The sequence below is a fragment of the Anomaloglossus baeobatrachus genome, chromosome 1 (genome assembly GCF_048569485.1).
Source record: "Anomaloglossus baeobatrachus isolate aAnoBae1 chromosome 1, aAnoBae1.hap1, whole genome shotgun sequence".
Classification (NCBI taxonomy): Eukaryota; Metazoa; Chordata; class Amphibia; order Anura; family Aromobatidae; genus Anomaloglossus; species Anomaloglossus baeobatrachus.
In genome coordinates, this window is record NC_134353.1 from 869,547,487 (window position 1) to 869,564,285 (window position 16,799).

The 16,799-nt window shown below is 45.0% G+C and overlaps 1 protein-coding gene across 1 annotated transcript in view; it reads right to left on the reverse strand.

Moving 5' to 3' along the window:
- Positions 1 to 16,799, reverse strand: part of SHISAL2B (shisa like 2B) — a 156,367-nt gene that overhangs the window by 42,954 nt on the left and 96,614 nt on the right. Inside the window, exon 2 of the mRNA XM_075342536.1 lies at positions 15,966 to 16,123. Within this exon, the coding sequence (XP_075198651.1) occupies positions 15,966 to 16,123 (158 nt within the window). The remainder of the gene's footprint in view (positions 1 to 15,965; positions 16,124 to 16,799) is intronic.

Sequence of the window (16,799 nt, forward strand, 5' to 3'; positions counted from 1 at the left end):
AAAGGGACCAACATTTTGTGTTTTTTCCTAGGTGTAGGAGGTGGCTGCTTCCCTATGCTGTTTTAGGCTATTCTCTTGTGCTGTGGAAGATATATATTACACTAAGCATACTGTTTATGTTGTAGAATATTATAATTGTATGTGATTAGATCTACTGCTGCTAGTGAAGTGTGGGCCCCTGATGTAGTAGAGGGACCGTGTGGCAGCCAGCACCATCTAGTTGTTGAGCAGGAGCAGCGGTAGGTTAGATGTTAGATAAGATAAGGTTGAGCCTAAAGGCCCCGTCACACTAAGCAACATCGCTGCTAACGAACAACTTTTGTGACGTTGCTAGCGATGTTGCTGTGTGTGACATCCAGCAACAACCTGGCCCCTGCTGTGAGGTCGTTGGTTGTTGCTGAATGTCCTGGGCCATTTTTTAGTTGTTGCTGTCCCGCTGTGAAGCACAGATCGCTGTGTGTGACAGCGAGACAGCAACAACTAAATGTGCAGGCAGCAGGAGCCGGCTTCTGCGGAGGCTGGTAACCACAGTAAACATCGGGTAACCAAGAAGCCCTGTCCTTGGTTACCCGATATTTACCTTTGTTACCAGCCTCCGCCGCTCTCACTGTCAGTGCCGGCTCCTGCTCTGTGCACATGTAGCTGCAGGACACATCGGGTTAATTAACCCGATGTGTGCTGTAGCTAGGAGAGCAGGGAGCCAGCACTAAGCATTGTGCGCTGCTCCCTGCACATATCGGGTAATTAACCCGATGTGTGCTGTAACTAGGAGAGCAGGGAGCCAGCGCTCAGTGTGCACTGCTCCCTGCTCTCTGCACATGTAGCTCCATGCACTGGTAACCAAAGTAAATATCAGGTTGGTTACCCGATATTTACCTTAGTTACCAAGCGCAGCATCTTCCACGCAGCGCTGGGGGCTGGTCACTGGTGAGCTCACGAGCAACTCGTGTAGCGACGCTCCAGCGATCCCTGCCAGGTCAGGTTGCTGGTGGGATCGCTGGAGCGTTGCAGTGTGACATCTCACCAGCAACCTCTGTTACATCTTGTGGCTCTCCTGAGGCAAGGACTGAGGCAGTCTCCCATTCCTTGTCTGCCACGAGTGCTCCTGCTCAGCAGCACCGAAGGTCTACCAGACTGCACAGTGTGCAGGAGATACCTTCTCAGAGAGGCAGCAGAAGGGTGACACCTAGTGGTTCTCCTGTTACAAGGAGTGAAGCGGTCTCCCATTCCTGGCCTGCCACAGACCCTCCTGCTCAGCGGCCCCGAAGGTCTGCGAGGTTGCGCAATGTGCAGAGGTTTACTGCTCAGGGAAGCAGTGAGACTCCCGTTATCTCTGCACATTGTGAGACCGAGGATCTCGCCTCTATTTCCCAGAGGCAGGAGGGTGAGCATGTGCAATGCGTGGTGGGTTCTGATTCGCCCACTGACGTCACACGGCTTGATGACAAGGCTGGTGACGTGGTGAATCCTGACTGGCCAGGCTGGGACGTCGTGGACCCTGATTGGGTCAAGTCCGTCATCTCCGCCTCGCGCCCGCCCTTGGGTGGAACGACAACTCCTTAAAAGCTCCTCCTGCCATCATGGCGGCGTGCGACCGTCCTTCTATGTTTGGATGTCTGGCAGCGTGCTGCCACGCCACTGCTCAGGCATTACTGTCCTCCGTGGGCTTGGCCCTTGCTGCTTAGGCAGTACCTGGTTTGCAGGCTGTGTTCCTGCCTTGCTGCTCCGGCAGTATCCCCTTCAACAGGCCATGTTCCTGTCCCAGGTGAGCTCCTCAAGTCTCCACCGGACTCACCTGGTTATTGAAAGCACACGTGCGTGGGCACCTCTGTGCTACCCTCGTGCCATATTATCGTGACTTCCACTGGGACACGTGCGTGGGCACCTCGCATAGACATCCGCCAGGCGGAGCAAAGGCTCGAGGTCTCTTCAGCACCCACGTCGTCTCGGCCTAAAAAGCGTCTGACTCCCGTCTTCCATCAGACAGGTCTCCCAGCCAGTCCTGTAGGCGACTCCGTGGAGTCAATGGAGGTGTCCAAGGTGGTCTCCTCTGCCCCAGGTTCTCGGTCTTGTGTCATCTGCTTTTCCTGTGGGCAGAGGGGACACATAGCTACCCGATGTCCCAAACCGTCGGGAAAAGACAGCGTCTAGTTTCTATCAGAGGGGGGACTCTAGACGCTACCTCTCCCTCTAGGTTGACTATCAGCGCCCAGTTGCAGTTCGGCACTACTCTCTTCTCTGCCCTGGCTTGCTTGGACTCAGGCGCTGAAGGCAATTTCATCTCGACCTCCCTGGCAACCCGATACTCAGTTCCCCTGGTTCTGTTGCCCAAGCCACTCAGGGTCCGGGTAGTCGACGGGTCCATACTACTCGATCCTATCACCCAGATCACCATCCCTCTCAGGATGGATGTACCACCGGGACACCATGAGCAGGTGTTCTTCCTGGTGCTTCCAGGGGGGACGGATGAGATCCTACTGGGCCTTCCCTGGTTGAGACAGCATGCTCCTATACTCAACTGGGCAACAGGGGAGATCTCATCCTGGGCAGGATCCTGTAGAGAGCACCTCGTGACTACCGAACCACCCATTACCATTAGGTCGGTTGGGTCCTCAGGGAATACAGGGGGGCCGGGTTTACCGACACCTTATGAGGCCTACAGGGATGTCTTTTCCAAAAGGGCCGCAGATACTCTTCCTCCCCACCGGCCATATGATTGCCGAATAGACCTGAAGCCAGGCTCCGAGCCCCCTAGGGGCAGAGTGTATCCACTCTCTGCTCCAGAGACGGAGGCTATGTCCAAATATATTCAGGACAGCCTGGCGAAGGGGTTCATTCGCAAGTCTATTTCACCGGCTGGTGCAGGGTTCTTTTTTGTGCAGAAGAAGGAAGGGGATCTGCGCCCCTGTATCGATTACAGGGGATTAAATGCAATCACGATCAAGAACAAATACCCTTTGCCCCTCATTACTGAGCTATTTGATCGATTCCGCGGGGCAAAGGTCTTCACAAAGCTGGATCTACGCGGGGCGTATAATCTAGTGCGAGTCCGAAAGGGCGATGAGTGGAAGACCACCTTTAACACCAGGGACGGTCACTACGAGTATCTAGTAATGCCCTTCGGACTCTGTAATGCCCCCGCCGTATTTCAAGACTTTGTGAATGACATTTTCCGGGATTTGTATCTTTCCGTGGTTGCATACCTGGATGACATTCTTATCTTCTCCCCCGATCTTACCACCCATCGGAGGGATGTCATCCGAGTACTTAAGAGGCTCCGCACCCATTCGCTATATGCTAAGCTGGAAAAGTGCGTTTTTGAACGGGAATCCTTGCCGTTCCTGGGGTATATCGTGTCCAGTCAGGGGTTAGCAATGGATCCGGGGAAGTTGGAGACAGTGATGAACTGGCCTGAGCCCCGCTCGCTGAAGGCGATCCAGCGATTCTTGGGGTTTATCAATTATTATCGCCAGTTCATTTCCAACTTCTCGATGGTGGCAGCACCCATCATTGCCCTTACCCGCAAGGGCGCTAATCCCAAAGCATGGACACGGGAAACGGTAGAGGCATTTCACACTCTCAAAACTCACTTCTCCAGAGCTCCCATCCTTCATCGTCCAGACATCTCCAAACCCTTCCTACTGGAGGTAGACGCCTCTTCGGTCGGTGCAGGTGCAGTCCTGTACCAGAAAAACGAACGAGGAAGGAAGCATCCGTGTTTCTTTTTCTCCAAGACCTTTTCTCCGGCCGAGAGGAACTACTCCATAGGGGATAGGGAGTTACTGGCGATGAAACTAGCATTCCAGGAATGGCGGCATCTCCTGGAGGGTGCGAAGCATCCATTTGAGGTATTTTCTGACCACAAAAACCTCACATACCTCCAGACAGCACAACGCCTGAACCCAAGGCAGGCCCGTTGGTCTTTATTCTTCTCCCGGTTCCGCTTTATTATCCGCCACCTGGCCGGTGAGAAGAACGTACGGGCCGATGCCTTGTCACGTTGTATGGTTGTGTTGGAGGAGGACGAGGAGGAGCCTCGTCTTATACTACCCCCGGACAGCTTGAGGATGGTCACTCCCACTTCTTTGGACCAGGTGCCACCTGGCAAAACCCTCGTTCCCCCTGAACTACGGAACGAGGTGCTATCGTGGGCCCATGCCTCCAAGGTCGGGGGTCACTTTGGGGTCAAAAGGACCAGAGACCTGGTGACCAGGCATTATTGGTGGCCGAGACTACCCCAGGACATACAGGAATATGTGGGAGCCTGTATGTCGTGTGCTCGGAATAAGCCGTCCCGGCAGAGACCGGCAGGTCTTCTTCACCCACTGCCAGTGCCGGATCGTCCCTGGGAAGTGGTAGGGATGGACTTCCTGGGAGATCTGCCCAAGTCAGCAGGGCACAGGGTCGTATGGGTCATCACGGACCACTTCTCTAAAATGGTCCACTTGGTGCCTCTCCCACGACTCCCGACGTCACGTGCTCTCGCCACCTTGTTCATTCGGCATGTATTTAGGTTGCATGGCATGCCTGACAAGGTGGTGAGCGACCGGGGTCCCCAGTTCGCGTCTCGCTTCTGGACAGAGCTCTGTAAGCTCCTGCAGATAGAGCTGAACATCTCCTCCGCATACCATCCCGAGACCAATGGACTAGTGGAGAGGACTAATCAGACCTTGGTAACTTACCTCCGCCATTTTATCTCCGGGCATCACGACAACTGGGCTAACCTCCTTCCTTGGGCCGAATTTGCCATTCATTAACAATTCGGTCCATGAATCCTCTGGCCAGACTCCGTTCCTACTCAATAACGAACAACATCCCAGAATCCCGGTTCCGATGCCCATTACGTCACCCGATACTAGAGTGGAGGATTGGGCGACCAAGGCCCGGGAGATCTGGGATGACACCCAAGAGGCTCTTAAGAGGGATAAAGACCGGATGGTGACAACAGCTGATGTTCGCCGCCGCCCTGCACCATCCTTCGCCCCTGGTGACCTAGTATTGCTGTCCTCTAAGAATGTTAACCTACGGGTACAGGCAGCCAAATTCGCCCCTAGGTATCTGGGTCCGTTTAAAGTACTACAGCAGGTAAACCCTGTGGCATATCGACTCCAGCTCCCTCCACGCTGGGCTATAGCCAACACCTTTCACGTGTCCCTCCTGAAACCCGTACGACTCAATAAATTTTCGGGGTCCCTGCCGGCTCAAACCGACTCCCCGTCCGACGACCCTGAGGTGGCAAAACTTGTGGAGACAAAAGTCATACAGGGCAAGAGGTACTACCTCGTGGAGTGGGCCGGCCGTGGTCCGGAGCATAGATCCTGGGAGTTGGAGGATCATATCCGCGCCCTGGGTTTGATAGCAGCCTTCGAGCACGGACAGGGGGGGGCCTAGACAGGGGGGGTAATGTTACATCTCGTGGCTCTCCTGAGGCAAGGACTGAGGCAGTCTCCCATTCCTTGCCTGCCACAAGCGCTCCTGCTCAGCAGCACCGAAGGTCTGCCAGACTGCGCAGTGTGCAGGAGATACCTTCTCAGAGAGGCAGCAGAAGGGTGACACCTAGTGGTTCTCCTGTTACAAGGAGTGAAGCAGTCTCCCATTTCTGGCCTGCCGCAGACCCTCCTGCTCAGCGGCCCCGAAGGTCTGCGAGGTTGCGCAATGTGCAGAGGTTTACTGCTCAGGGAAGCAGTGAGACTCCCGTTATCTCTGCACATTGTGAGACCGAGGATCCCGCCTCTATTTGCCAGAGGCAGGAGGGTGAGCATGTGCAATGTGTGGTGGGTTCTGATTCGCCCACTGACGTCACACGGCTTGATGACAAGGCTGGTGACGTGGTGAATCCTGACTGGCCAGGCTGGGACGTCATGGACCCTGATTGGGTCAAGTCCGTCATCTCCGCCTCGCGCCTGCCCTTGGGTGGAACGACACCTCCTTAAAAGCTCCTCCTGCCATCATGGCGGCGCGCGACCGTCCTTCTATGTTTGGATGTCTGGCAGCGTGCTGCCACGCCACTGCTCAGGCATTACTGTTTTCCGTGGGCTTGGCCCTTGCTGCTTAGGCAGTACCTGGTTTGCAGGCCGTGTTCCTGCCTTGCTGCTCCGGCAGTATCCCCTTCAACAGGCCGTGTTCCTGTCCCAGGTGAGCTCCTCAAGTCTCCACCGGACTCACCTGGTTATTGAAAGCACACGTGCGTGGGCACCTCTGTGCTACCCTCGTGCCATATTCTCGTGACTTCCACTGGCACACGTGCGTGGGCACCTCTGTGCTTCCCCGTGCAACAGGTACACCGAGCCGTGAGATCCGTGCCATACAACCCTCACGGGTTAGGGCAGATCGGTGTACATAGATCGTCTGTGACATTCCAGACGATCGCTAGCAGCAACCCGCTCACTCTTCACCCACCATAGCGGCGGTCCCTTACACCGCACAGTGGACCTTGACCGGTGGAAGCTGTCCATTTCCCATCTTGGCACGTTTCCCCGGGTCCCCCTCGTAACAAACCTCCTAGCAACTTACCAGCGATCCCTATCGTTGTTGGGATCGCTGGTAAGTTGCTTAGTGTGACTGGACCTTAATAGAGGAGGAGAGACAAGTGGCAAAAGTGGCAAGTGGGTTGGCTAAGTGGTGCAGCCCTCTTCGGGTGCCAGTTCTGAATAGGGTTTGAGTAAGAGAAGCCGTGGCTACAGTGTCAAGGCCAGTCAAAGAACACTGAGGTAATCTTGAGCGGTCCGGAGCCTACGGCGCACTCCGACGGACTCAGGGAAGACGTATGACTAGACAGCCTTCAGGGCCCAAATGTGGACACGGTGAGAAGAGAATGAGGGAGTGGAGATGCAGGCCTGGTAGATGGAGGACGAAATCCAGGATAGTGGGAATAGGTTGAGAGAGAGTACCCCAATATACAGTAACAGCAGAACCATGTCAGGTGTTTCACTACTTTTTCTATGACGGGGACCGGCAGCAGGGTGATGGACATCAGCCCGAAGGAACCAGTAAATGTCGCATGTCCCAAACAAAAACATACACACACACACACTGACTCTCTCTGGCAAAGGAGTGCAGAGGCCATGTGACCCGGTGCCAGTGTCTTTCTTCACAGGGACCCTCAGTTGTCCATCTCTGGTTCCTCCATCAAATAATAAATGGTTAATAGTAGTACTGCTGCTTCTCACTACATCCCAGAGGATTTTATGACATCACACAACCTTTCGCTTTCATGAAGCTTATAAAAGACCTTTCATATTCATTGGTTTTTCTGAAGGGCAAACATTTCTTATTTCTGCATTTTTAATATGTTTCATTTTTTCTAATCTTTTTGTCTGGATTGGTTTACTGTTCCAGCCCAAGTGATCTGTATATCTGCTGTGTCTATACATTAATTCTGCATTCACTAGTGCTACAAAGGAGTACATTGTAAGATACTGTTATTCTGGAGTTTTAGAGATTGTGTTCTTGTGTAAGAGTTCAATCAACAAGCAAGGTCCATGTTATACAGTAAATCGCCTATAAGATACAACTGCATTCACTATACATGGGGCATGGGCATAAATAGGAATTCGCATAATAAAGGGAGGTCAGCCATGGGGAAGGGTCCAGAATTGGCTTTGTGGCTCATAGGATTCTATATACCTATACCACTATTCATGTATGGGGGGGCCATTATGCAAACCTTGCACTATTGAAACACTGACAAGATAAATGTATGCCCATAAAACAGAATTTTATTAAATTATTAAACAGTTAATGATTAAACATATGGAATGAGAGACTAGAAACAAGTACGGACTATAAAAATGGGGACATCTGACATATACTGTTCATAGAGATAACAACAAAATGTACACCTGTAAAAATTAAAAAGCAAACCGAAGACTGTGGAAATTGCACTGATATTATAATTAAATAAGTAAAATCCGAAAAACCATAAAGGATAGTAGCTAATTAAGTAAGTATGAAACTAATATATACAAAAAATATCAGTAGACAATTATCACTGCAAATCCCTATAAACTGGCAAAAATGCTAGAAACATGGCATGCAATCAAAAAATATATGTAATGCATGTGGGATACACAAAGTACACACTAATGAAGCATTTCAAATGTGAAACGCGCGTGAGGTGTAGTAGGACTCTGTCTCTGCTTCATGTACTGTGTTTTGATACCCTGTGCAATATGTAGGTATTTTCCCTGTGTATTCAGGCTGTGGTTTTAAATAGACACACTTGTGTATTCATTTCCCTGTGTCTATTAATAAGTGCATACATTGTGTATCCCACACCACATGCATTATACATTTTTTTGAGTGCATACCATGTTTCTGGCATTTTTGCCAGTTTACAGGGATTTTGTGGTGATTATACTTATTTAATTTGCTACTATTCTTCATGTTTTTTTCATATTTTACTTATTTATTTATAATATCAGTGCAATTTCCACAGTCTTCGGTTTACAATTTATACAGGTATACATTATGTTATTATTATCTCTTTGAGCAGTTTATGTCAGGGGTCCCCATTTTTATAGGCTTTACTTGTTTCTAGTCTCTCGTTCTATATGTGTAATAATTAACTTTTTAATAATTTAATACAATTCTGTTTTATGGGCTTTCATTTCACTTGTCGGTGTTCATAGGATTCTAGTTACACACACACACACACACACACACACACACACACACACACAACCAGCTCTTACTAAAAAGCCTCTAATTGGACAAATGGCCGAGCGCAAAAGGGCACCATTTGAATTTTTTGAACAGAAATATGGCTGAAATAGAAAGTGGATGAAATATCACTTTTGCAGGGCCCCTAAGATGCCTATAGAACAGAACCCCCCACAACTTAACCCGATTTTGGAAAAAGCAGCCCTCAAGGATTTTTTTCTGGGGGTTTAGTGAGCATTTTCATCCCAGAGCTACCACATAGAATTTGGTAACTTTAGGTTGTCATATTGGAAAATGTCAATGTTTTCACCAAGATGTGGCTTTTGTCCTGAATTTTTAACTTTTGCAAAATGTAACATAAAAAACCACACAGTTTGTTACCTAGTTTCTTCTGAGCGTGGTGGCACCCCACATGTAGTCAAAAAGTTCTGTTGACAAATGGCCGGGCTCGAAAGGGAAGAAGCTACATTTGGTATTTGGAGTGTAATCATGGCTGGAATAGATTAGATAACATGTCTCATTTGACATCTGTTCAAGGTATCAAAACAGTAGAAACCCACAGAAGTGACCCCACTGTGAAAACTAGACCTATCAAGAAATTCATCTGGGGGTGTGTAGAGCATTTTGATCCCATAGTTGAGTTACAGAACTTTTTAAAATGTGAATGTAAAAACAAAAAGGTTTTTGCCTCAAAATGTTGTTTTAGCCTCAAATTTAGAATTTTCCCAATGGATAAGAGAAATGTGATGATAATACTATATGTGATTAGAGCTGCTGTTTGGGCACATGGTAGAGCTGGGAAAGGAAATAACGCTCTTTGATTTTTTGAGCGTAAATTTGGCTGGAATAGATTGGGAATGCCTTGTCACATTTGCAGAGCCCTTCACATGCCAAAACAGTAAAAACTCCATCAAGTGACCCCACAATAGAAACTAGACCTCTCAAGGAATCCATCTAGCGGTGACTGAGCATCTTTAGAATACAAAGGATTCACAAAACTTATTTCTAGCCATTTTATATGTTTAATAATTAACTTTTTAATAATTTAATAAAATTCTGTTTTATGGGCTTGCATTTCTCTTGTGGGTGCTCATAGGATTCTAGTTACACGCAAAACCAGCTCTTAGTAAGGGGACCCCATTATTTTATGCATTTGGTCTTTAGAGTACTATGGCAAATTGCCCTACAAACCTTGGCAGTTCCATGTGTAAAAACTGCACATGCAACAAAACACAATGCAATAAAGCATAAAGCACAATTTTAAAAACCACCTGTACTTTGGTGCCTTTTTTGCTTTAGTTTTGACCACACAGTTAAAAAGATCTCAGGTAATTGCTCCTATACATCAGAAGTCAATGATTTTTTTTCCCCTCAAATAAATCAGTATCTTAGTCCATCTCCCCCCTTCCCCAATGAACTCTAAATGCTATAGTCACATATGGTCTACCACTATGTCTCCACTTTAGAGCATCAATATCTCATGTTGCGTGGCAACTCTAAAAGCTCTGTATGGATGCTGCCTTGTGCAAAGTGCATTTCATCATCTTCAATTGCAACAAGAGTTAATATATTGAGAACAATGGGCTATTAGCATATGACTTTTAGATGTCATAAGAAGCAACTGAAGACGAATTTGACTTTTCTATTGCAGATCCCAGTGCGGCTCTGTGTAAACAGTGAAATATAAAATCTGTGTAAGACAACTACATTGCCTAATGACATATTCATTAGAAGGTAAGATACACACTTGTGATGATGAGTCTTTCAAATTGAAGACGTGCCTTGAAAAAGTATCCATACCCAGTGAACTTTTCCACATTTTTTTTACATTGCTTTATAGCTAGAATCTAGCTGCCCAGACATGGAGGTTTTAACCCAGATAGAGGAATTTCAGGCTAGGGTCTCTATATACAGAGATTACCTTGCCGTTGGTTATTGGGCTCACATGCATTGACCAATACATAAGCTAAACTTCTCTTTTTCAAATATTCCTAAAGCAGTAATGCAATGCCAGAATTAATTTATTCATTGTTAGCATTTCAGTGTGCAGTTGTATATATTTCGTAGTATAAAGGTAAAGATATATGGTTTTCTAAATATTTTAAAACTATAAATATGAAAATTGTATTCAGCCCACCTGAGTCAAACTTTGTAGGACCACCTTTCACTGCTTACTGTTGTAAGTCTTTTGGGTATGTCTTTATCAGCTTTACACATCTGGATACTGAAATTTGTCTTACTAAAAAGCACTAGCTCCTCTTTGTGATTGGATGGAGGCATCTATGGTCAGCAATTTTCAAGTCTTGTCACAGATTCTCAATGTGATTTTGGTTTTGACTTTGACTGGGCCGTTCACACACTTGAATATGCTGTGATCTAATCCATCCATTATAGTTCTGACAAAATGTTTAGGGTCTTTGTCTTCTTGGAAGGTGAACCAATAATCCAATCTTAAGTCTTTTGCAGCCTCTAACAGGTTTTCCTCCAGGATTTCCCTGTATTTAGCTCTATCTATCTTACCATTGACTCTGACCATCCTCCCTGTCCCTGCTGAAGAAAAGCCTCTCCACAGAATGATGCTGCCACCACCATGTTGCCTTGAGAGCTGAAAAGTTTCCATTGGCCTATATGAGAAAACTAATTCTATTAAAGACTCATGAAGGATGGGGGACCTGTTAAGCTAAGTTCACATGTCCTGTAGTCATCCGTTAGAACTGATTTCTGCCGGATCCGTTTTGTTACCATGGGAGGCTATGGTCAACGGATCCCTTAATGGATTGCTATTTAGCCGTGTGTTGTACTTGCATTTGTATTGGATCCGTTGTTTTCTCAACGTATCCATTATAAATGGATGATAAATAGCAATCCACTAATGGATCTCTTGTTCACAGACTTCTCATGTTAAAAACAGATCCGACGTTATTTAACAACGGACAAAAAAGTTGTGTTTGCACGACTTTTTTGCAAGCGGATCTCTATTGGATTTGTGACAACTGATGACTACAGGACATGTGAACGAGCCTTACAGACTTTTCGTTGGGACACACAAGGTTTAAGTTACACCACTGTTCCAAAAATTGTGGCAAAACATCAATATGGGTATATTAAGTGACTAGATAATCAAAAAGGTTGTATCAGACTTGAATGTCAGCAGAGGTAAATTCTAACTAAACTTATAAAACAATTTGAAAATGCTACAGCCACTCAAAGAGTCCTAGAACCCTCAACAAAGATTTAAACTATGGGGCAGAAATGCTATACACCAAAAAGTGTTGTACAGACCCATTGACTTACTAATGATCTCATACACTGTTGTCTCAGGACTCAGATCCTCTCCAATCAATAGGTGAGGGCCCCAAGTTAACAAGTTTATGCATAATCCATATAAGTATTGACACCTATGAGCATAACTCGAAAATGCTGGCAGGGTAGATGAGAGGAAATGGCCTGAGCTGGGAGACCGATGATGACATTTTACTATTTGGAGGGCTATGTGGGGGCCATCGTAATATTTAGAGGAATATGAGGAATTCTTTATAATTTATGGAAGTCTATTTGAGGGCTATTATATTGTATGCAAGCAATTGACCAGTATTAGGGCTCGTGCGCACGTTGTGTAGTTACATGCATATACACTGCGTATTGCACTGCAGCGTAAATGCATACGTCCTGCGTCCCCAGCACAATCTATGAACAATGTGTATAATCCGTGCGCACAATGGTTTTTTGAACGCAGCGATTTGGATGCTAAAATTTTGACCCAAATCAGTGCGTTCAAAAAAGCAGCATGTCAATTATTCCATGCGCTTTGGATGCAGCTCCCACTCTGTCTATGGTGGGGGCAGCATCCCGAGCGCATGAAATCAGGATTTATTCTGCTGAAACACTGCATCCATTACGCAGTGTTTCTGCAGCGATTTGAAGTACACATGTGCTGTAAAATCGCTGCAGAATATTCAGCAGGTACGTGCGAACATAGCCTTAAGGTTTGTATGGGGTCCATCATACTGTGCAGAGGGCTATGTGGAGGCCATTATACTGGTTGAAAGGCTATGTGGGGGCCATTATACTGCAAGGAGGGCTGTGTGGTGGTCACAGGTGGGGATCATACTCTGTTGGGGGTCACCATACTTTCCCAGGAGAGTTCAGGGGGGTACAGTAGGGTTATCATACTGTGCATGTAGTGGGTACTGGAGAGGAATTCACTGTGGTTATACCATACAGTGTGCATGGGGCACTTTTGTTGGCATCATACTTTATCAGTGCAATAAAAGTGGAGTCTAGGGGCTTCAATAGAAGGAAAATTACTTTGTTGGGCTGTAAAGTTGTGAGATATATTCTCATGTGACCCAGACGAATATTAATTTATTTACTTATTTTTTCAGGCGCCAGGGGAAGGAGGTAGACATAAAAATCATGAAGTAAAATTCTGCTATGGCATCCTTTATAATAATAATAAAGTAATAGATATCCAAGCATTGTCTTATTTTCACTACATATATATAAATAAATATATATATATATCTATATACATACACAGTAAATATATATATATATATATATACATACAGTTAGGTCCAGAAATATTTGGACAGTGACACAATTTTCGCGAGTTGGGCTCTGCATGCCACCACATTGGATTTGAAATTAAACCTCTACAACAGAATTCAAGTGCAGATTGTAACGTTTAATTTGAAGGTTTGAACAAAAATATCTGATAGAAATTGTAGGAATTGTACACATTTCTTTACAAACACTCCACATTTTAGGAGGTCAAAAGTAATTGGACAAATAAACCAAACCCAAACAAAATATTTTTATTTTCAATATTTTGTTGCGAATCCTTTGGAGGCAATCACTGCCTTAAGTCTGGAATCCATGGACATCACCAAACGCTGGGTTTCCTCCTTCTTAATGCTTTGCCAGGCCTTTACAGCCGCAGCCTTCAGGTCTTGCTTGTTTGTGGGTCTTTCCGTCTTAAGTCTGGATTTGAGCAAGTGAAATGCATGCTCAATTGGGTTAAGATCTGGTGATTGACTTGGCCATTGCAGAAGGTTCCACTTTTTTGCACTCATGAACTCCTGGGTAGCTTTGGTTGTATGCTTGGGGTCATTGTCCATCTGTACTATGAAGCGCCGTCCGATCAACTTTGCGGCATTTGGCTGAATCTGGGCTGAAAGTATATCCCGGTACACTTCAGAATTCATCCGGCTACTCTTGTCTGCTGTTATGTCATCAATAAACACAAGTGACCCAGTGCCATTGAAAGCCATGCATGCCCATGCCATCACGTTGCCTCCACCATGTTTTACAGAGGATGTGGTGTGCCTTGGATCATGTGCCGTTCCCTTTCTTCTCCAAACTTTTTTCTTCCCATCATTCTGGTACAGGTTGATCTTTGTCTCATCTGTCCATAGAATACTTTTCCAGAACTGAGCTGGCTTCATGAGGTGTTTTTCAGCAAATTTAACTCTGGCCTGTCTATTTTTGGAATTGATGAATGGTTTGCATCTAGATGTGAACCCTTTGTATTTACTTTCATGGAGTCTTCTCTTTACTGTTGACTTAGAGACAGATACACCTACTTCACTGAGAGTGTTCTGGACTTCAGTTGATGTTGTGAACGGGTTCTTCTTCACCAAAGAAAGTATGCGGCGATCATCCACCACTGTTGTCATCCGTGGACGCCCAGGCCTTTTTGAGTTCCCAAGCTCACCAGTCAATTCCTTTTTTCTCAGACTGTACCCGACTGTTGATTTTGCTACTCCAAGCATGTCTGCTATCTCTCTGATGGATTTTTTCTTTTTTTTCAGCCTCAGGATGTTCTGCTTCACCTCAATTGAGAGTTCCTTAGACCGCATGTTGTCTGGTCACAGCAACAGCTTCGAAATGCAAAACCACACACCTGTAATCAACCCCAGACCTTTTAACTACTTCATTGATTACAGGTTAACGAGGGAGACGCCTTCAGAGTTAATTGCAGCCCTTAGAGTCCCTTGTCTAATTACTTTTGGTCCCTTGAAAAAGAGGAGGCTATGCATTACAGAGCTATGATTCCTAAACCCTTTCTCCGATTTGGATGTGAAAACTCTCATATTGCAGCTGGGAGTGTGCACTTTCAGCCCATATTATATATATAATTGTATTTCTGAACATGTTTTTGTAAACAGCTAAAATAACAAAACTTGTGTCACTGTCCAAATATTTCTGGACCTAACTGTATATATATATATATATATATATACAGTCATACGAAAAAGTTTGAGCACCCCTATTAAGGTTAACCTTTTTTCTTTATAACAATTTGGGTTTTTGCAACAGCTATTTCAGTTTCATATATCTAATAACTGATGGACTGATGGATTGAAATGAAGTTTATTGTACTAACAGAGAATGTGCAATCCGCATTTAAACAAAATTTGACCGGTGCAAAAGTATGGGCACCATTATCAATATCTTGATTTGAACACTCCTAACTACTTTTTACTGACTTACTAAAGCACTAAATTGGTTTTGTAACCTCATTGAGCTTTGAACTTCATAGGCAGGTGTATCCAATCATGAGAAAAGGTATTTAAGGTGGCCACTTGCAAGTTGTTCTCTTATTTGAATCTCCTATGAAGAGTGGCATCATGGGCTCCTCAAAACAACTCTCAAATGATCTGAAAACAAAGATTATTCAACATAGTTGTTCAGGGGAAGGATACAAAAAGTTGTCTCAGAGATTTAAACTGTCAGTTTCCACTGTGAGGAACATAGTAAGGAAATGGAAGAACACAGGTACAGTTCTTGTTACGCCCAGAAGTGGCAGGCAACGAAAGATATCAGAAAGGCAGAGAAGAAGAATGGTGAGAACAGAATTTTGTTTAAATACAGATTGCACATTTTCTGTTAGTACAATAAACCTCATTTCAATCCAGAAATATTACTGAGTCTATCAGTTATTAGATATATGAAACTGAAATAGCTGTTGCAAAAACCCAAATTGTTATAAATAAAAAAGGTTAACATTAATAGGGGTGCCCAAACTTTTTCATATGACTGTAGCAACTTGGCAACTGGCGTAGTCTGGTATGACGCGGTGTTTACCGCTGTCTATTGCCACATAGACAGCGGTAAACACTGCACTATATATATATATATATATATATATATATATATATATATATAAATAATACAGATTCCCTTGGCACAACTTCCCTCATAAGGCAAATTCATATGTGAAATTTGGGTCACTTTATATTTATCAAATAAGTAATGATTGCGTAATAGATGTTTATTGTAATAAGCTGAATTGTACTTACCTCTATGTGATGATGATGATCCAGAATGTTGCAGCTTTAAACCCGTCTCTATCCTCTGTGGTTTTGTGTACAGAAATAAATAGCACAGGACGCACACACTGACTACAAACGCAAGTAATACCAATGCTGCAATCGCCAGTCCAATAAGAGCTCCTATACTGCAAGAGAGCACATGACACAATGCGTTAGTGCACAGCCTAGGAGAAAAGTCAAAGAAGACTGTAAACAGCAAAGGTACTTTAGTTTACATTAGAAAAAACTTGTACTTGTATAACTTCTAAGCGTAGATATGGTCATTAGCGTTCAACCAACTCTCCAGCTATATAAAATAGTGAGTGTACATGGGGGTGGGGAGGTAAGGAATAACTCACCAATGACCACATGATTTTAACCCCTTCACCACTGGGCAATTTTCCGTTTTGTTTTTTTTTATGCTCCACTTCTTCCAAGAGCCGTAACTTTTTTTTATTTTTTCTTCAATCTTGCCTTATGAGGGCTTAGTTTTTGCAGGACGAGTTGTACTTTTAAATTAAACCATGAGTTTTACCATAAAGTGTACTGTAAAAGAGGAAAACAAAATTGCAAAAAAAGTGCAATTGCATGATTGTTTTTGGGATATTTTATTCACCATGTTCACTATATGGTAAAACTGATATATTCATATGATGTCTCAGGTCGGTACAATTTTGTACACACCAAACATGTATAGGTTTACTTTTATCTAAGGGGTTAAAAAAAATTCAGAAGTTTGTCCAAAAAAGTGGCACACTTTTTGCAGCATTTTCTGAAACCTGTGCATCCTCATTTTTTGAAATCTATGGCTCAGTGGTGGCT